Source organism: Coregonus clupeaformis, chromosome 5 (assembly GCF_020615455.1).
Source record: "Coregonus clupeaformis isolate EN_2021a chromosome 5, ASM2061545v1, whole genome shotgun sequence".
NCBI classification, from domain to species: domain Eukaryota; kingdom Metazoa; phylum Chordata; class Actinopteri; order Salmoniformes; family Salmonidae; genus Coregonus; species Coregonus clupeaformis.
The window spans coordinates 580,421-601,622 of NC_059196.1; the positions used below are offsets into that span (position 1 = coordinate 580,421).

A 21,202-nucleotide genomic window follows, 5' to 3' on the forward strand; every position below is an offset into this window, starting at 1 on the left:
ATGGAACAGCGGGAACTGTGAAGCAACACAAACATAGGCACAGACACACGCATACACATGCTAACACACACACTCTACATACACGTACACATGGATTTTGTATTGTAGATATGTGGTAGTAGAGTAGTGGCCTGAGGGCACACACTTATGTGTTGTGAAAAGTGTTATGAAATGTAATGTCATGTAATGTTTTTAATTGTATATAACTGCCTTAATGTTGCTGGACCCCAGGAAGAGTGCTAATGGGGATCCTTAATACATACAAATACAAAATACAAATACCTTACCCCTATACATATCTACCTCCATCACTTCAGTATTTTTGCACATTGGAAATATGGTATTGGAACTGACCCTGAATATTGCTGACTTACTTCTTGTGTTCTTCTTATTTCTTATTTTATTTATTGTGTTTTTGTTCTACCTTATGTTTTTTTTTGTACTACATTGATATTGATTACCGCATTGTTGGGTTTAGAGTTTGCAAGAAAGTCATTTAATTGTACTTGTGTATGATATAGCAATCGTCTTGTGAAGATTTCTATATCTCATTATATATCCTGATAGGATAAAACAGTTCTTCAGGACTTGTGAGATATGATCATTTGCGCAGCGCGAAATAAATTAAAAGATTACCTGGAACGCGGCCACTCTGTCAAACACCATGCAGAAGTTAGCTACGTAGTAGCTCTTGAGAATACACGGAACTCACGGTTTGCTCAGTGAAGTGACAGACAGCTAAGACAGTAAAGGTTTTAGATTAATTGTTCTATTCGTTTCGTTTGCAGCTCTTGGGAGTCTATTACTAAGTGCAGTTTATTTGTTTGTATGCGTTCCTGTAGCGTGTCTACTTTTTAGCTGTTCAAACTCAACCCAACCTGTCAAGCCGTTCCAATGCCGAGGAATGGATAGTTTGCCAGTCAAAGGTGGAAGGATGGTTCAAAATAATTAACTATCGGACGGGGACAGTGAAGGTGGCGCAGCGATGGACATGGACGCACTCCACCAGTGCGAACTAATCCAGAATATGATCGAGATCTCAATCTTTAGTTTACAAGGACTCCGAACCAAATGCGCTGCATTGAGCGACCTCACTCAGAAAGAAATACGCACTTTGGAGGTACAGTATGGGTAACATAGCCATAACATACACTTATCATAATACAGTTATCATAATACACTTCAGCTTGTTGGCTTATGGGTGTGTGTGACGGAGAGAGACAGTGGAACATTAAAATATTTGATGTGTGTTGTGCCCATGATATAGGCTACTAGATTGGTTTTATATAGAAAATAATAGAATAGACATTGCGAGCACACAACATTCTTAAAATAAATACAAATGATACAGTTATCTCGTGCATATAGGCCTGGCCTATAGATAAACAGTCCTTGATGTGCTGTAGGCCTATAGTAGGTATATTGTATTTAGGTTAAACTTCCCTGTTCCTTCCATGCCCATAATCAATAACAGCTCCGTAGCCTAAGGCAACAACTATGTGTTAAAACTGTTTATTACAGATTATAAACGAATAATTAACAGTTTATGAACTTCTTATAAAATTGTAAGACAGAAAAACATTGATGAAAGGTACAATGAAGGATATGACTGGCTGTCATCAGACAAAGTCTGTATGATATTCTCACACATCTGTCCCCTCAATGAATACTGTCAGTTTCGCTTCTCCATCAAGTCAGTCTGTCCCCCAGGCAACCCACAATGCACATCTCTACTCCTCACTAAACTAAACATTGAGTTGCCGCCTCCACCGTGATCCATTCACATTGTTATTCAGCTGGGTATTACAAACGGAGCCATCCCTTTAGGATCATACATACATGGAGATGCTAACTATCATTATCATAACATCACCTATTCTGTACAGGTCATATCAGGTACAGTACCACTAAACTGGCCTCTCCCAGTGTTCTCAATCTCCCTCCCAGTGTTCTCAATCTCCCATGGGATTGTTGACTTTGAAGCACTGGAGAAGACCGTGTGGTCTGGATTTCTCATCGCTATCATTGCCATCTTCCCAAGGAGGGAGCTGGTTCAGGGAGTGCAGATCAGAGTGCTTGTTGTGTACTGGTGACTGTAGCAACATCTAAATTTAGCTTTTCTCCCTCCCACGCATTCTCAGTGCGGGCTTTTGAACAAGAAAATCAAATGAAGCGCAAAAGATAGAGTGAGAAACAGTGGGAGGAGAGGAAGGAAGAGGAGAAAAGAGGAATGGGGAAAGAAGGGAGGAGAAGATAAGGGAGGAGATTTCCAACATGGCTGTCTCTTATTACAGATGAACAGCCATTGGTTGTCTTTGAGACTGGACTGGACTGAGGGAACCAGGGAACCAGCAGTCAACAACATGGTTACGGTGAGGGAAAAAAGTATTTGATCCCCTGCTGATTTTGTACGTTTGCCCACTGACAAAGACATGATCAGTCTATAATTTTAATGGTAGGTTTATGTGAACAGTGAGAGACAGAATAACAACAAAGTCCAGAAAAACACATGTCAAAAATGTTATAAATTGATTTGCATTTTAATTAGGGAAATAAGTATTTGACCCCTCTGCAAAACATGACTTAGTACTTGGTGGCAAACCCCTTGTTGGCAATCACAGAGATCAGACGTTTCTTGTAGTTGGCCACCAGGTTTGCACACATCTCAGGAGGGATTTTGTCCCACTCCTCTTTGCAGATCTTCTCCAAGTCATTAAGGTTTCGAGGCTGACGTTTGGCAACTCGAACCTTCAGCTCCCTCCACAGATTTTCTATGGGATTAAGGTCTGGAGACTGGCTAGGCCACTCCAGGAACTTAATGTGCTTCTTCTTGAGCCACTCCTTTGTTGCCTTGGCCGTGTGTTTTGGGTCATTGTCATGCTGGAATACCCATCCACGACCCATTTTCAATGCCCTGGCTGAGGGAAGGAGGTTCTCACCCACAATTTGACGGTACATGGCCCCGTCCATCGTCCCTTTGATGCGGTGAAGTTGTCCTGTCCCCTTAGCAGAAAAACACCCCCAAAGCATAATGTTTCCACCTCCATGTTTGACGGTGGGGATGGTGTTCTTGGGGTCATAGGCAGCATTCCTCCTCCTCCAAACACGGCGAGTTGAGTTGATGCCAAAGAGCTCGATTTTGGTCTCATCTGACCACAACACTTTCACCCAGTTCTCCTCTGAATCATTCAGATGTTCATTGGCAAACTTAAGACGGGCCTGTATATGTGCTTTCTTGAGCAGGGGGACCTTGCAGGCGCAGCAGGATTTCAGTCCTTCACGGCGTAGTGTGTTACCAATTGTTTTCTTGGTGACTATGGTCCCAGCTGCCTTGAGATCATTGACAAGATCCTCCCGTGTAGTTCTGGGCTGATTCCTCACCGTTCTCATAATCATTGCAACTCCACGAGGTGAGATCTTGCATGGAGCCCCAGGCCGAGGGAGATGGACAGTTCTTTTGTGTTTCTTCCATTTGCGAATAATCGCACCAACTGTTGTCACCTTCTCACCAAGCTGCTTGGCAATGGTCTTGTAGCCCATTCCAGCCTTGTGTAGGTCTACAATCTTGTCCCTGACATCCTTAGAGAGCTCTTTGGTCTTGGCTATGGTGGAGAGTTTGGAATCTGATTGATTGATTGCTTCTGTGGACAGGTGTCTTTTATACAGGTAACAAGATGAGATCAGGAGCACTCCCTTTAAGAGTGTGCTCCTAATCTCAGCTCGTTACCTGTATAAAAGACACCTGGGAGCCAGAAATCTTTCTGATTGAGAGGGGGTCAAATACTTATTTCCCTCATTAAAATGCAAATCAATTTCTAACATTTTTGACATGCGTTTTTCTGGATTTTTTTGTTGTTATTCAGTCTCTCACTGTTCAAATAAACCTACCATTAAAATTATAGACTGATCATTTCTTTCTCAGTGGGCAAACGCACAAAATCAGCAGGGGATCAAATACTTTTTTCCCTCACTGTACAAACAAAAGCCACTGCCAGGCCTTTCTCTCTCTCGCTTTCTTTCTCTGTCTTTGTCCGTGTCTCTCTCCTCTCTCTCCTTCCTCTCCCCCTTCTCCCCCTTCTCCCCCCTCTCTCTTTCTCTTTCACTCCCTTTTTATTCCCCCCTCTCTCTCAACCCCCCCCCCCCTTTTCATCTCTAACCCACAATAGGCCTGTCTGTCTGTATAGGGTGGTCAGGCCTGAGCTAAGGGGCTGCATGGGGAGTTGGGTTACTCAGGTCTGTCCATGTAAACAGCCTGTATTGTGTTTACATTGGATATTGCAGATGAGCAGCACTGTCCTACGCTGTCATTGTCATAAAGAGATGGATAAAGGACTCTGACCACAAGGGGCAGATGTTGTGTCCGTCAGGACAGGTCAGGTGTGTGGGGGGTTGGGATAGGCTAGACTCGAGCGTTGCTGGACACCAGATGATGAAGAATTGGAGAGATGTTTGATGCTGCCTGAAACATGGTTCTTATGTAATTGCAGAAGTGGTGTTGTGTTTCCGACTGGTTTTCAACGTCCTCATATTAGCTGCATTGCAATTGCACAATAATAAGGTCATTCTTGTGTGAAGAAGGTCATTGTTGTGTACAACGTTGTCTTTGAATTGTTTGAACCAAAACACTGTCTTAGAGGAATGAGCAGTGCAGCTCGTAAACCAGGGAAGCGCCTACTGTAAAATTATGTTAATGGTCTTGTAAAGTGAAGTCACTGTCCTTGTAAACTTCAAAGGCCTGTGATGTTGAATGTATAGAGAGGCTGGCTTCAGATTAATCCTGGGTGCTACTTAGGTCTGTTACGGTGACAGTATTACCACCACAGTCACAAGTCATGACCCGCTGTCAAATTTCCACGTTTAGTAATGGTAACTAGGCTTCTCCAAAACTGTGCACTGGCTGATGGTCATTAGTAGCCTACCAAACTTGGTAACTCTATTGTCCCTCTAATCACTCTGACATCAATGCAATAAAAAAACACTTCATGAGAGCCCATGAGTTCATGTTGCACAACATTTCTATAGGCTATGCAATAGCGTGAGAAAACAGAGTGATGGCCTCAATTTAAAAAAAGGAGGATCCCATCAGCTTTCTATAGGCTAGGCCTACTATATTTATTTCTCTACTTTCCTAATATTAAGCACATTGCTTCACTTTACAACCGGAGTATAGCCTACCTGGCTGGCATGAAAATGAACCTGCGGGAAAAGCGTCCTACATTCGCTATATACTGTAAGTGCATATGGATGACATGATGTTTTTCCCCTGCCCCTGTTCCGACAAGTGCATGATAATGGCCCATTCTAAATCAAAACTAATTTCACACATATATTATTTAGTATATGTAAAGACAAGATTAAATTGAGAATAGTCTGATGGGTGACTATATTATCACTTGTGAATGATGCCCAGCGTGTGCAGACTAAGGCAATAAACAGCACATGCCTTTTTTTCTGCGACTTTTTCAAATCATAGTGGCAGGCATCATGTAGCCAAGCCCATAGGCCTATATGTTTTGATAAGGTTTGTATCACAACTAACGTGGCCAAATAACTCCAAACGTAGCCTATAGCCTAGGACCCCTGGAACACCGTTAGAGAGCCCATAGCCTACAGAGCCTAGTGAAACGTGTTCTTATAAGCCCAGTCATTGCACAATCGTGAGTTTTGACTGGCCACTATTTAAAAGAGGATCCCAGCTTTCTCGTGCTGCTATGTTTTTTGCACAACTCTTTAAATAAGCACATTAATCCCTTTACAACCGGTGTAGCCTACCTGGCATTGGCATATTAAAAACATAACTGCACATAACCTCCATTCGCTATACGAGTGCAGGCTACGGATTACATGTATTTTGTTTGTGGGCCGGTCTAAATAAAAAATTATTCCATACATATATTAGTAGGCTATATGTAAAGACCAGATTAAATTGAAAATAGTCTGATGGGTGAGAATATTATCAAGTGCTTGTCAAATTGTGAATGAGAGACTGATGAAGTGTGTGCAGCCTGCACAAGAAACAAAGCAGAGCTCATGCCTTTCATGCAACCTTTTTCAAATCATCATTAGTCACATCATGCAGCCTTAGAATGTATAAAAAATCTAAACATATAGCCTAACGTTTGTATCACAACAACAGTTGCATAAATAACTTTAAATTAAGCATATATACTAAACAAAAATATAAAAGCAACAAAGTGTTGGTCCCATGTTTCCATAGCCGCAGGAAGTAGGGGTGCTGAGGGTGCTGAAAATGTTTAAATATTTTTTCACAAAAGTTGTGCACTAGGCCTTTAATAGTCCTGTATTAGCGGACCGATATAGCCCCCCCCATCGACAAAACATATCCTTGTGCTGGGGACAATAACAGGCCACTTTAAAATGTGCAGTTTTGTCACACAACACAATGCCACAGATGTCTCAAGTTTTGAGTGAGCTTGAATTAGCATGCTGACTGCAGGAATGTCCACCAGAGCTGTAGCCAGATAATTTAATGTAAATTTCTCGACCATAAGCCACATTCAATGTTGTCATAGAGAATTTGGTAGTACATCCAACCGGCCTCACAACCTCAGTCCACGTGTAACCACGCCAGCCCAGGACCTCCACATCCGGCTTCTTCACCTGCGGGAACTTCTTAGACGAGCCACCCGGACATCTGATGAAACTGTGGGTTTGCGAACCAAAGAATTTCTGCACAAACTGTCAGAAACCATCTAATGGAAGCCCATCTGCATGTTCGTCATCCTCACCAGGGTCTTGACCTGACTGCAATTCGGCGTCGTAAGTGGGCAAATGCTCACCTTCGATAGCCACTGGCACGCTGGAGAAGTGTGCTCTTCACGGATAAATCCCCATGTCGGAAGGATCTGAAAATGTCCCAGTTCTTCCATGGCCTGCATACTCACCAGACATGTCACCCATTGAGTATATTTGGGATGCTCTGGATTGACGTGTACAACAGCGTGTTCCAGTTCCTGCCAACATCCAGCAACTTTACACAGCCATTGAAAAGGATTGGGACAACATTCCACACGCCACAATCAACAGCCTGATCAACTCTATGCAAAGGAGATGTGTAGCGCTGCATGAGGCAAATGGTGATCACACCAGATACTGACTGGCTTTCTGATCAATGCCCCTACCTTTTTTTAAAGGTATTTATGACCAACAGATGCATATCTGTATTCCCAGTCATGTGAAATATGAACTGTAACTCAGTAAAATCTTTGAAATTGTTGCATGTTGCGTTGATATTTTTGTTTAGTGTAGGAGGACCTATTTCTTTGTTAACCGCTCAACACAGAATAGCCGCATGTGCGCACTCCCTCGGAAATCGTTTGGAGAAAATATCCTTTCTATTTTATTAAGCTATGTTCAATTGTATTCTTCATACTATAAAATAATATAAAATAATGCCAGGGGAATTATAAGCAAATCTTGTCTGCTAAATGAACTAGTGTAGCCCACAGCCATATGGCATAGCCAGATCAGGGCCTAACATAAGGACGACTCAGAGTATGCCATTCTGTTCTTCTGAATTAGGCTACGTTTTCTTCATATCATGTTTCTTTAGACCTGCCTAAAATAAATAATGGATTTATTGTGATGGTGTGGGCTAAATTAACTGGATTTATTACACTTAATTTCTACTTTTTTTAATGTAGATGTTCCAAAGGTCTGCATCAGTGGCTTCTAGGCTATGCATGGAAGCCTGGCGATGCTAAACATGTTTATGTTAATTAACGGTCAATTACTATGAGACCGGCAGTTATTTGCATGACAATCACCGGCTGACAAAATGTCATGACCGCCACAGCCCTAGTGCTACTATCACCTTATTACATGGCCATGTGACTCCTTCAGTCTAAAGTTAAATCTACAAACAGACCACACCTAACTAACATCTGATTTCCATACACTAACTAATGTTCCAGTAGTCAGCTTCTACTCTGTAATCAGATCTGGCAACCCAGGGATGGACATGGCCCATATTATCTACCCACATTGTCTGTTTCTGGGAAGCCTGTCCTTAAATAAACACTCAGTCATTATTGATGATAATTTTACAGGACTTTTGAGGCTCTCACACTTTATTGGTAAGATCATAGAAGTGCTAGTTTGATCATTTTGACGATTATCCAAAGCAGCAGCTACGGTGCAGTCAGTGGAAGAAACAGAAATACAAAGTGATGGTTTGTGTGGTGTCAGGAAACTCCCATGTGGTTTTGCAAACGATCTGTCTCTCGTCCCCCCCCCCCCCTCCCCTTTTCATCTCTCTTTCTCCTTCCTTTCTTGACCTTTTCACTCGCTCTCTTTGTCACATCTATCACTGTTTCCTTTGCCTTAACTTAGATGCACACAAATGTTTTTTCCATAGATGGAAACTTACATGGAGAAGTGATGCTTATAAGTTGCGAACTGTGGTATTTTTCATAACCACAATATACAGTACAAGCATAGCTTCAAGATATGAACTGTGATAGTGGCTGAGAATGGTAACTTGAGAACCGCTATAATCCCACCCCCACACGGTGCCTGGTACATAGAGACTAACATTGAAAGGTTGAGTACTGGCAGCCAAGGCCACCTCCTTTATTCTATCTGTGAAAAGGCCCTTCCCTTGGGTCATTGTCACACACAATACACAAAATGTAGTTACACACACTGTGGTAAAACAGGTGGGCACAGATACGTGCTGCCTGTCTGCCCCATGGGCCCCACTCAGCCTGCCCTACCCCTCGCTGTGTGTGCCTGCCATGTAACAGAGCTGGGAGATGGAGAGAAAGATAGACAGTGAATAACGGTGAGCGCCACAGCGGAACGAGGCCAGGCGTTGTCTGGTGCAAACCAACACTGCCTGGTTTACTCTAGTCGCTCAGTCAAGTGCATCAAATCAACTACGGCCATTCTCTGATATGGAGAGAGACAGGAGGGCATTCAGAGACCGTCTCCTTCAGACTGGTCTAGTGCTGATAAAACTTTAATGCTGTTCCACTGAGCGCACGGCAAGCGGGACCTGAGCGCCAAGTCTAGGTCCAAAAGGCTCCTTAACAGCATATAATCCCAAGCTATTAGACTGCTAAACAGTTAATCAAATGACTACCCGGACTATTTGCATTGACCCCTTTTTTACGCTGCTGCTGCTACTCCCTGTTTATTATCTATGCATAGTCACTTTACCCCTACCTACATGTACATATGACATGAATTACCTCGACTAAGCCGTACCCCGGCACATTGGCTCGGTACCGGTACCCCTGTATACAGCCTCGTTATTGTTATTTTATTGTGTTACTTTTTTTCTTACTTTAGTTTATTTTATTATTTGTTAATACTTATAGCAAATATTTTCTTACTAACTCTGCATTGTTGGTTAAGGGCTTGTAAGTAAGCATTTCACGGTAAGGTCTACACCTGTTGTATTCGGCGCATGTGAAAAAATACAATTTTATTTTATTTGAGTTGACTAGGCCAGGCTCCCTAAAACCTACCAGAACCATCAGTGTTTGAAGATGGGAGCTTAAACATGAACTAAAACATCCATATTTACAGTTGCCCATCCCCTTACCCCACTCACCTCCAGCTGCAGCTTTATGGGTAAGAGGTAAGCTAAAATCAGTCTTTGAAAAAACAAAATACTTAAAAAACAGACTGAAATTCTGCAGACATATTAAATTTAGCTCCAAAAAGTGCTAAAAGTAATGCTTGTGGCTGGACAGAGGGATAAGAATAGAAGTAATGCTTGTGGCTGGACAGAGGGAAAAGAGGTACAGTTTCTGTGAGTCCAGTTCAGTCCACTGGTAGCCAGGTAAAGCTTGCTTTCTGGGATCTGGTGTCCGAAGGTAAGGTGAACATCTTGACTCTGCTATACTCTAACTCAAGGATGGGCAAATGGCGGCCCTCTGGTCAATTCCCCCCACTGCGGCCTCTCATGATAAATTCAGATTTTTTTGTGGCCCCCACCCCCATCAATGTTGCCCTTCCCTGCTCGAACTGATCTATCTAGTCCTATAATATAATAATAATATGCCATTTAGCAGACGCTTTTATCCAAAGCGACTTACAGTCTTGTGTGCATACATTTTTACGTATGGGTGGTCCCGGGGATCGAACCCACTACCTTGGCGTTACAAGCACCGTGCTCTACCAGCTGAGCTACAGAGGACCACCCGTCCTCTCTGTGACCCCAGCCCAGCATCTCCCATAATCTCATTTTTGGCATAAACGGGTTCCGCTGTCGGTGGCTGCAGGGTTTCCATGGTGCTCAGTTGTCATGGCAGTGGCACAGGCCGACGCTCCCATGAAAAAGGCTGCACCTCAACATTCTACATTCATGTTCTTGAGAGTTTATAACACAGGTGCTTCTGAGACAAAGTTGTCCTTTTTTAGGCCTGAGTGTATAAAACATTAAGAACACCTTCCTAATATTGAGTTGCACCCCCCACCCCTTTTGCCCTCAGAACAGCGTCAATTCGTCAAGGCATGGACTCGACAAGGTGTAGAAAGCGTTCCACAGGGATTCTGGCCAATGGTGACTCCAATGCTTCCAACAGTTGTGTCAAGTTGGCAGGATGTCCTTTGGGTGGTGGAACATTCTTGATACACATGGGAAACTGTTGAGCGTGAAAAGCCCAGCAATGTTGCAGTTCTTGACACAAACCGTTGCGCCTGGCACCTACTACCATACCCCGTTCAAAGGCACTTAAATATTTTGTCTGGCCAATTCACCATCTGAATGGCACACATACACAATCCATGTCTCAATTGTATCAAGGCTTAAAAATCCTTCTTTAACCTGTCTCCTCTCCTTCATCTTAACTGATTGAAGTGGATTTAACAAGTGACATCAATAAGGGATAATAGCTTTCACCTGGATTCACCTGGTCAGTCTATGTCATGGAAAGAGCAGGTGTTCTTAATGTTATGTACACTCAGTGTCTCTCTCTCTCTCTCTCTCTCTCTCTCTCTCTCTCTCTCTCTCTCTCTCTCTCTCTCTCTCTCTCTCTCTCTCGCTCTCTCTCTCTCTCTCTCTCTCTCTCTCTCCACTGCGGCCCACTCTAACACTTAGTTGACACGGGGATTTCCTCAGCCTGAGCTTAGTCTCACTTCTCACTGGCGTTTTGCATAGAACACCAGACCTCATGCTGAAAATAACAAGAAAGAAACACCATGCAGTTTGTTCTCAGACATCAGTGGGTTTCACACCTGCAGTTGTCAGTTAGTTGTCATTTAGTTGTCAGTTAGTTGTCAGTTAGTTGTCAGTTAGTTGTCAGTCTCCTTTGTTAAAATGAAATGAAACTCTCACACACTGTGCTTGCAAAGGATCAACTGTTTATTGTGCTGCAAGTTTCATTTTCCACTCATTTTGTTCTACTTGGTTATAATAACAGTCAGCATAATGCTTTTGCTTAGCATCGTCTGTGTTTCAGTTCTTTTCGGAACATTCTTAAATCAATTTTCCCCATCAATATTTTTGGAGATCAGACCAAGCGGCATCTTATCACTCTTGTGTTTGTGTTGTCGCCCTCTCCAGGTGAAGCTGACTAAGTACATCTGTAAGCAGCTGCAGTGTAAGCAGAGAGTGCCTGAGAGACAGAGGACCCAGGCTCTGGCCAGCTACCCTCGACTGGTAGACTGGCTCTGCACCATCAACCTCAGACCTGAACTCATACAGGTACTATTTGGTCACACAGTGTATGTGTGTGTGTGTGTGTGTGTGTATGTGTATGTGTATGTGTATGTGTGTGTGTTGTGTGTGTGAATAAAGGGAAAGCAACTGAGAGACTATGAAATGGGATCCCTGTACAGTCCCCTCTGAACGGTTCAAATACCTAGGTTAGTTTGGTTAGTTTGTATCTGACCTAGAGAGGGCAATCATGTTGGACTCCTCAGATTCCATGTACTCTGGACCAGGACCATTTTGCCCTAAGCTGACGGTGACATGGCATAACAGTTTGTTATTCAAGAGAAGATGTTCCTGCTCATTGCTTACTATAATTTCAGGACAGGTGATGTTTCCCGTCAATATCCAATGAAAATGTCCACAATAGGAGCAGCTTCTGAGCAGTTTAACTTTAAACATGGTTAAAGAACATGGTTAACTCCTCTAATGCAGAACATGGTTAACTCCTCTAATGCAGAACATGGTTAACTCCTCTAATGCAGAACATGGTTAACTCCTCTAATGCAGAACATGGTTAACTCCTCTAATGCAGAACATGGTTAACTCCTCTAATGCAGAACATGGTTAACTCCTCTAATGCAGAACATGGTTAACTCCTCTAATGCAGAACATGGTTAACTCCTCCAATGCAAAACTTGGTTAACTCTTCCGATACAGAACATGGTTCACTCCTCCAATGCAGAACATGGTTAACTCTTCCGATACAGAACATGGTTAACTCCTCTAATGCAGAACATGGTTAACTCTTCCGATACAGAACATGGTTAACTCCTTCAATGCAATGTTAACATCCTTAGTGAACCAGCTCCCTCTATCTGTGTCAGATTGGATTTGGGTCTTTGTTTCTTTTGGGCGGAAGCATGCTTATGATAGGACATATTTCATAGCAATTAAGGCCCTTGCTGAAAGCAGGCTTTTGTAGTTCCGCTCTGTCTTCACCCTTGCAGTTGGCAGTAGCATCTTCACGGGGAGAGTTTCTGTCACTATTTTGTCAGGACTAGTACAGACACAAAAACATTTAATCTGGTGTTTTTATAGAGACAGTTTGCTCTGCCAATGGAAAATGAGCGATCACTTTTTACCGTAAATGTATTCTCTCCAGGACCGGCATTTAGGACTGTTGTTGTACGCTTTGGGTTCTGAGACCTACCCACCCCCAAACCCTATTGGTCTGTCGTCAACTCTTGACAGGATCCTCTCCAGTCCATGCCCCCGCTCCTGTCCCTGGCCTCCAGCCATACCCCCCTCACTATACCCAGGCCTATGTTTAGGTGTTATGTGTTTTTACTTTGTACCAAAATGGCAGAATATGTATGTACATATACTGCACACCCAGCAGGTTTGTGCAGATGATGCTATTCAGGAGTTGGCAACTGTCAAAAACAGAATAGGAGGATACTCTTTTGTTATATACAGTATGTGTCCTGGCCCACGTGTTGTCACTAATCTGTGTCTATCACAGACCAGTCTAACCTGCTCCTCTCTACCAAGCCCTCTTTGAAAACACAGCCCACTGAGCAAAAACTGGTTGAATCAACGTTGTTTCCACGTCATTTCAACCAAAACATTTAATGTGATTGGGAATTTCAACTTTTAACCTAAATCCAATGACATGGTGACATTTTTTGTTGATTTCACATTGAATTCATGTTAGTTGACAACTCAACCAAATGTAAATCAACACTAGATGTTGAAATGACGTCTGTGTCCAGTGGGAGGCCATTTAAATGTGTAAGATCAGCCAAGAGGGGGAGAAGGAGGAGTGTTATGTGTGTGTGTATAAGAGATTCTGAGAAAATTAGGGAGGGAGAGCGAGAGATAGACTAATTATGTAAGTCTACAAATTACAACTGCAAGATGAGAGATTCTGCAGAGGCCTAGAGATTAAGGCTAGAGAAAGTAAGCGACTGAAATAGTGACACAGAAAGAAAGGGTGGGGCCCGGGAAAGAGATAGAAGTAAAGAGATAAAAATGAGATCGAAGGAAAGAGATATAGAGTTAGTGGATAGGTTGCAGTGTTTTCAGTGCCCCATGCCAGCTACAGTACATTCCCCTCTCTCTCCCTGATGATGAGCCCTCACCCAATCTGGCTCTGCCTGGCTCTGGCTCGCATTGAGGGCCCAGAATGTGCACAGTCAGCTGCTCCAACCCCCCGCTGTCCCTGCCTGCCACACTATTTATATACACGGCCCTGCCTCCCCACATACCACACACACTCACACGCATGGACGTAAGCACTCTCTCACACACACACGGACGAGAGTGCTCTCACACACACAGACACGTAACACTGAACAGCGTAGGATCGCTGATACAGACTACGACACAGGAACTTGCAGGTCCTTAGCAGTGGATTCAATAGGTGGACTTACAGGGAAAGACAGACAGAGATAGTAGGGTCAAACCAGTGAAGAGCAGCACATGTGGGACACTGAGGTAGGCTAACGTTGCGTCTAATTGAAAATAACATTATTCTCCGCTCACAGCGAGAAAGCATGTGCATGTACAGTTGAAGTCGGAAGTTTACATACACCTTAGCCAAATACATTTAAACTCAGTTTTTCATAATTCCTGACATTTAATCCAAGTAAAAATTCCCTGTCTTAGGTCAGTTAGGATCACCACTTTATTTTAAGAATGTGAAATGTCAGAATAATAGTAGAGAGAATGATTTATTTCAGCTTTTATTTATTTCATCACATTCCCAGTGGGTCAGAAGTTTACAAACACTCAATTAGTATTTGGTAGCATTTCCTTTAAATTGTTTAACTTGGGTCAAACGTTTCGGGTAGCCTTCCACAAGCTTCCCACAATAAGTTGGGTGAATTTTGGCCCATTCCTCCTGACAGAGCTGGTGTAACTGAGTCAGGTTTGTAGGCCTCCTTGCTCGCACACGCTTTTTCAGTTCTGCCCACAAATGTTCTATAGGATTGAGGTCAGGCCTTTGTGATGGCCACTCCAATACCTTGACTTGTTGTCCTTAAGCAATTTTGCCACAACTTTGGAAGTATGCTTGGGGTCATTGTCCATTTGGAAGACCCATTTGTGACAAAGCTTTAACATCCTGACTGATGTCTTGAGATGTTGCTTCAATATATCCACATAATTTTCCTTCCTCATGATGCCATCTATTTTGTGAAGTGCACCAGTCCCTCCTGCAGCAAAGCACCCCCACAGCATGATGCTGCCACCCCTGTGCTTCACGGTTGGGATGGTGTTCTTCAGCTTGCAAGCCACCCCCTTTTTCCTCCAAACCTAACGATGGTCATTATGGCCATACAGTTCTATTTTTGTTTCATTAGACCAGAGGACATTTCTCCAAAAAGTATGATCTTTGTCCCCATGTACAGTTGCAAACCGTAGTCTGTCTTTTTTATGGTGGATTTGGAGCAGTGGCTTCTTCCTTGCTGAGCGGCCTTTCAGGTTATGTCGATATAGGACTCGTTTTACTGTGGACATAGATACTTTTGTACCTGTTTCCTCCAGCATCTTCACAAGGTCCTTTGCTGTTGTTCTGGGATTGATTTGCACTTTTCGCACCAAAGTACGTTAATCTCTAGGAGACAGAACGCGTCTCCTTCCTGAGCGATATGACGGCTGCGTGGTCCCATGGTGTTTATACTTGGGTACTATTGTTTGTACAGATGAACGTGGTACCTTCAGGCGTTTGGAAATTGCTCCCAAGGATAAACCAGACTTGTCTACAATTTGTTTCTGGCTGATATCCTTTGATTTTCCCATAATGTCAAGCAAAAAGGCACTGTGTTTGAAGGTAGGCCTTGAAATACATTCACAGGTACACCTCTAATTGACTCAAATGATGTCAATTAGCCTATCAGAAGCTTCTAAAGCCATGACATCATTTTCTGGAATTTTCCAAGCTGTTTAAAGGCACAGTCAACTTAGTGTATGTAAACTTCTGACCCACTGGAATTGTGATACAGTGAATTATAAGTGAAATAATCTGTCTGTAAACACTTGTTGGAAATATTACTTGTGTCATGCACAAAGTAGATGTCCTAACCGACTTGCCAAAACTATAGTTTGTTAACAAGAAATGTGTGGGGTGGTTGAAAAATGAGCTTTAATGACTCCAACATAAGTGTATGTAAACTTCCAACTTCAACTGTAAGTTTTTATGCAATGGATTGACAACATTGTTTTGTCAACATTGTTTTGTTGAGTCCATGAATGCAAATGTCCATTCTTGGAGATCAACAATGTTTTGACTATTCCTGTAAATCTGGCGACCTGTTTTAATTGAATAGGTTAGAAAACAAGCCGTTCTCTACTTTAACTTCTGTGTAGACCATGCTACCACAGCTCATAGGACAGGATTGTCAATTCACTCAAAGTATTTCCCTCCCTAGGAAAGTGTCCTGGCAACAATGGCCATTCATTTAACCAGGGCTCCTCTCCATTCGCTATATGACTCACAGTGCAGGAATGTATTCACCTCATCACACTAAAAGTGGCACCAGTCGGCTGACAGTCTGTTGTTGGGTACATTTGGGATCCGATGTGCTAAAAGAGCTAGCCTGGTACCATATCTGTTTGTGTTGGGTGATCTCGCTCTCCGAGGCCGACGTGAGAAGGGTCTTTAAATCAGGTCAACACCCGAATTGGCGCGGGCCCCGACGGTATTCCAGGGCGCGTTCCCAGTCTGTAATCCCCACATGTTTTAAGATGACCACAATCATCCCCATTCCTAAGAACTCTAAGGCTTCATGCCACAATGATTACCATCCTGTAGCACTCACTTCTGTAATCATGTAGTACTTTGAGAGGCTGGTTATGGCACACATTAACTCCACCATCTCAGACCCACTCCAATTTACATACCGCCCCAACAGATCCATAGATGATGCAATCTCAATTGCTCTCCACACTGCCCTCACCCACCTAGATAAGAGGAATACCTACGTGAGAATGCTGTTCATTGACTACAGCTCTGCGCTCAACACCATTGTCCGCTCCAAGCTCGTCACCAAGCTTAGGACCCTGGGACTGAACACCTCCCTCTGCAACTGGATCCTGGAGTTCCTGACGTGCCGCCCCCAGGTGGTGAGGGTAGGCAACAACACCTCCACCATGCTGACCCTCAACACGGGGGCCCCACAGGGGAGTGCTTAGTCCCCTCCTGTACTCCCTGTTCAACCACGTCTTTGTGGCCACGCATGACTCCAACACCATTATCAAGTTTGCTGATGACACAACGGTGGTAGGCCTGATCACCGGCGACGATGAGTCAGCCTACAGGGAGGGGGTCAGTGACCTGGCAGTGTGGTGCCGGAGCAACAACTTCTCCCTCAACGTCAGCAAGACCAAGGAGCTGATCGTGGACTACAGGAAACGGGGGGGCGAGCACGCCCCCATCCACATCGACGGGGTGGCAGTGTCCAAATCACTAAATACTTAAAATGGTCCAAACACACACACACACAGTTGTGAAGAAGGCGCGACAGTGCCTCTTCCCCCTCAGGAGGTTGAAAAAGTTTGGCATGGGCCCTCAAGTCCTGAAAAGGTTCTACAGCTGTACCATTGAGAGCATATTGACTGGCTGCATCACTGCTTGGTATGGCAATAGCACCGCCCTCGATCGCATGGCGCTACAGAGGGTTGTGTGGACAGCCCAGTACATCACTGGGGCCGAGCTCCCTGCCATCCAGGACCTCTATATCAGGCGGTGTGAAAAGAAGGCCTGGAAAATCGTCAAAGACCCCAACCACCCAAGCCATAGACTATTTTCTCTGCTGCCGCACGGCAAGAGGTACCGGTGCATCAAGTCTGACACCAACAGGCTCTTGAACAGCTTCTATCTCCAAGCACTAAGACTGATATATAGCTAACAAAATAGCTACATGGACCAATTTACATTGTATCTTTATTACATTTTAATGCATACACTTTCATACTATTTTATTTCATACTGGTCTCCCATGGGAATCGAACCCACAGCCTTGGCATTGTAAGCGCCATGCTCTACCAACTGAGCCACACAGGTAGACCTTTTATTTCAATATTTGCACTGCCTCTATTCACACTCACAGGGCCCAACACACTCTCACACACTGTCACTCCAACACACACACAAATACTCACTCCATCATTTGCTCACACATAATATGCACATACATTTATACTGACTTTACACACACATGCACACCCACTCACATGCAAGCTGCTGCTACTCTGTTTATCTTATATCCTGTTGCCTAGTCACCTTACCCCTATACATATCTAGTATCCCTGCACATGTAAATGTGGTATTGGAACTGAAAATGTCCTTTATATACATTTCATTTACATTTCAGTCATTTAGCAGACGCTCTTATCCAGAGCGACTTACAGTTAGTTAGTGCATACATTTTTTTTTTCATACCCCCTGTGGGAATATATATAGTATGCTTACTTACTTATTTTATTGTGTATTTCTTATTCTTATTTCTCGTGTGCTTTTTTCTCTAGTAATACATTGTTATTGATTATTGCATGTGACATTAAAACTTGAAACTTGTCTTGCCAAGTCCTGGCGGTGACAATGACCATAGGAGTTAGGAAGACAGCACAAACAGATCTCAGGCTATAAAAGATCCCAGATAATGAGCGCTCTTCTCCCAGTCCTCAGCCATTGTAAACCCTGGGAGATATGAGAGAGAGGGAGGCTTTGGGCCCGGCCCGGCGCTGCCACTGTTTACACAGGAAGAGGTGAGGAATGGCCCTCAAGGCAGAGCCCAGATCAGGCGTGCCTCTCTACCACATTTGCATGACTGGACAGTTTAGGAAAATGTATGAAGAGGCAGTGATAACCAGGGGTAAAGAGTTGTGTTTAGTTAGCATAGCTCCACTTTTTGTTCCTATCAACTAATATATAAAATTTGCCATCTATAAAAAATTTTTTTTCATTTGTTCTAAATATTTATTCATTTACTTGTATATAGCTACGTAAAACACTTGGGACTTGCTTGTGTACAACTTCAACTAATGGGAGATGTCAATATGCGTTAAGAATGATTTAGTGTCAGCATGGGACCAGACTGAATCAACACATGTATGAAGAACCAGGGGTTAGTTAGTGTAATCTCAGATCAGCTACAGTAACAGGCTCTCCCCAAGGAAGAGAGGAAGGAGGTCGGTCACAGCAGAAAAAGTACAAAGGACCTCAACAAACCTCTGTTCCCTGTGCCCTTGTGGAAGATATATCCCCGTACCTCTCTCCCTCTCTCCCTCTTCCATCCTCCCTTCTCACTATCCTCTGGTCTTATGGGCAGCCTTCGTCTTATCTGGACCGTCCAGGACCATGGCCTGTGGAAAAATGCTGGTGTTCAGAGGAAGTGGAGGCAGTCTTCTGAGATTGGGTGGCAAAGCACTGATTAGTTATGGGTCTCCCCTCGTCTTCATGGTCCTGTCTGGAGGAAGGACTTCCTGAGCCATCAGAGACTGCGAGAGATATATGAATCAACCTCATAAAGTAGTCTTTATGGCTGTTAGACTTGAGGTCACTGGCTGCATTCTGCACAGACTGCCTATCTGTTGGGATTCTATACAACTGTTTCTAGCAGTCTCCCATTCTACTGCAGCTGCTTTGTGGGGTTACTGTGTTTGGCGGGTTGCTGTTGTGTTTGGCTACTCTATAGGGCTTCCCTATTATGCCCAGGGCAGCATGGAGATGTTCTGTTAGGCCCAATGCCTGATGCACTGCTTTGGCATGCCAGAAGCAGGAAGACAGACAAGCTGGCTATCTGGCAGAGCCTGCTTGGAAAGAAAAGAGAGAGAGACAGAGAAGGAGGGATGGAAGGGAGGGAGGGACTGAGGGAGAGAGAAAAAAACAGGGAGTGTGAGAGACTGCGCTCGGGAGAGGAGTTGAGTGCTCACAGTGTTTTTGACAGCAGTTTGGAGCACTAGGGATATCACTGGGACATTAGAGAAGAGGCCACCACAAACAGAGTCCATAAGGAGCACATGGTATGTACTATAGGAAAGCTTTAGAGCGATCTACTGAAGGAAAGCCTTTTGTACAGCAACATTGCTTTTTTTACCATGTGTTTCCTTGTTTCCTGTTAGCCAGAGGTTTCTTACTAGAGAGTGACTTGTTTCCGTAGTGCTGATAGAGCTGTAGCTCTGTGTACACTAAGTAAGTTATTAGCTGATAATACTGTGTTAGTACACAATATATGGGATTTAGTAGCACAGAGAAGATTAATGTTGTTTAGTTTGGCCTCTTTTAATGTTGGGATTTAAGAGGCGGTTGTTCAGTTTAGTTTGTTGATGTTAACAGGTTTTAGTATGCTCCCTTCTGTGTGTATTTATTTGTGTTTGTGTGTGTGTATGTCTGTGTGTGTGTTTGTGTGTTCATGTGTGTCCCTTGCGAAGTTTATTTTTCTTTGTTTATAGTATTTATTTTCACTCCATATACAAACATATACACACGAACAACAACTTACAGACGCACACAAACAATGACTACATGTCCTCTGCCCAGACCCAAATGCTCACACCCCCATCCCTACTGCCTGCATCATTGTTTGCCACTTGGCCTCAGTCGCCCATGCTATTTCAATAATACATTATTTGATTTTTCCATTGTGTTATTGATAGCGGATTGATTGATTTCCACGTTTTTAGTATACGTTTTTTCAAGATGAGTGATGAAAAGAGAATCGTCCAGCCCATTGGGTATCTCACTACACCCCCATAAGTTTCTATGTATTCCAGAAGCTAGGCTGATTAGTGTATTCACCTCCTGGCTCACGTGTATGTTCTGGGTGTTCTGGGTGTCTGGATGAGTGTGTTTTTTTGATGATTTATAGAAGGGGGCTTGTCCTGGTTGTTATTAAATCCTTAAGAGTCTATTGACCCGTGCGTCAATCTAAGTAACATAATTTTAAAAATCCCCATCAAAATCTGTCCGTTTAAGCTAGAGATATCCGTTTTTTTTACATGGGCTGCGTCTCAATCCGCCGCATCCGCTTATGTTGACCTTCCGCATCTGTGGTGGAAGGTGGCTGAGCTACAGTGGTGTTTGTCAGACCATGAGACATTCCGAAAATCGGTCTTCTCACAAAATGTTTGTGGCATCCAAACGGTTTGGCCTACACTCTATGGAAAGATGGTGTTTGCTCTACAATCCCCACAAGTGTTACCGACTCGTCTGAAGGTAACACATACAAACAAACAAAAGTATGGAGGTAGTTTTGTGCCAACAAAAATAAGGGGCTAAATATGTGTCCAAAAAAACCAATATATATCCTGAGCTTTCTTACTGTATATCTCCTAGATATAGGACAGACACTTCAGAACCTTCCATATGATATGACTGTCTTTTATGAATGTGTTATTCAATGTGTTTCTATGGGCTATAGTGGTAAAAGGCTTAGACTTTTAGAGGATTAATGGGTGCAGGTGGCACAGGGATGAGATAAGTGGTTTGTGTGTTTGTTCATGGTGTGTGTGTTCGTGGTGTGTGTGGTCATCCTGTGTGTGTTCATGGTGTGTGTGGTCATGTGTCTGTTTGTGGTA

At 43.4% G+C, this 21,202-nt stretch overlaps 1 protein-coding gene across 1 annotated transcript in view; it reads left to right on the forward strand.

Moving 5' to 3' along the window:
* Positions 1–672: 672 nt before the first annotated feature.
* The window catches only part of LOC121558083 (kinase suppressor of Ras 1), a 46,231-nt gene continuing 25,701 nt past the window's right edge, over positions 673–21,202 (forward strand). The window contains 2 exon segments of the mRNA XM_041871576.2: positions 673–1,120; positions 11,534–11,674. Of these exon segments, the coding sequence (XP_041727510.2) occupies positions 986–1,120; positions 11,534–11,674 (276 nt within the window). The 5' untranslated portion in view covers positions 673–985.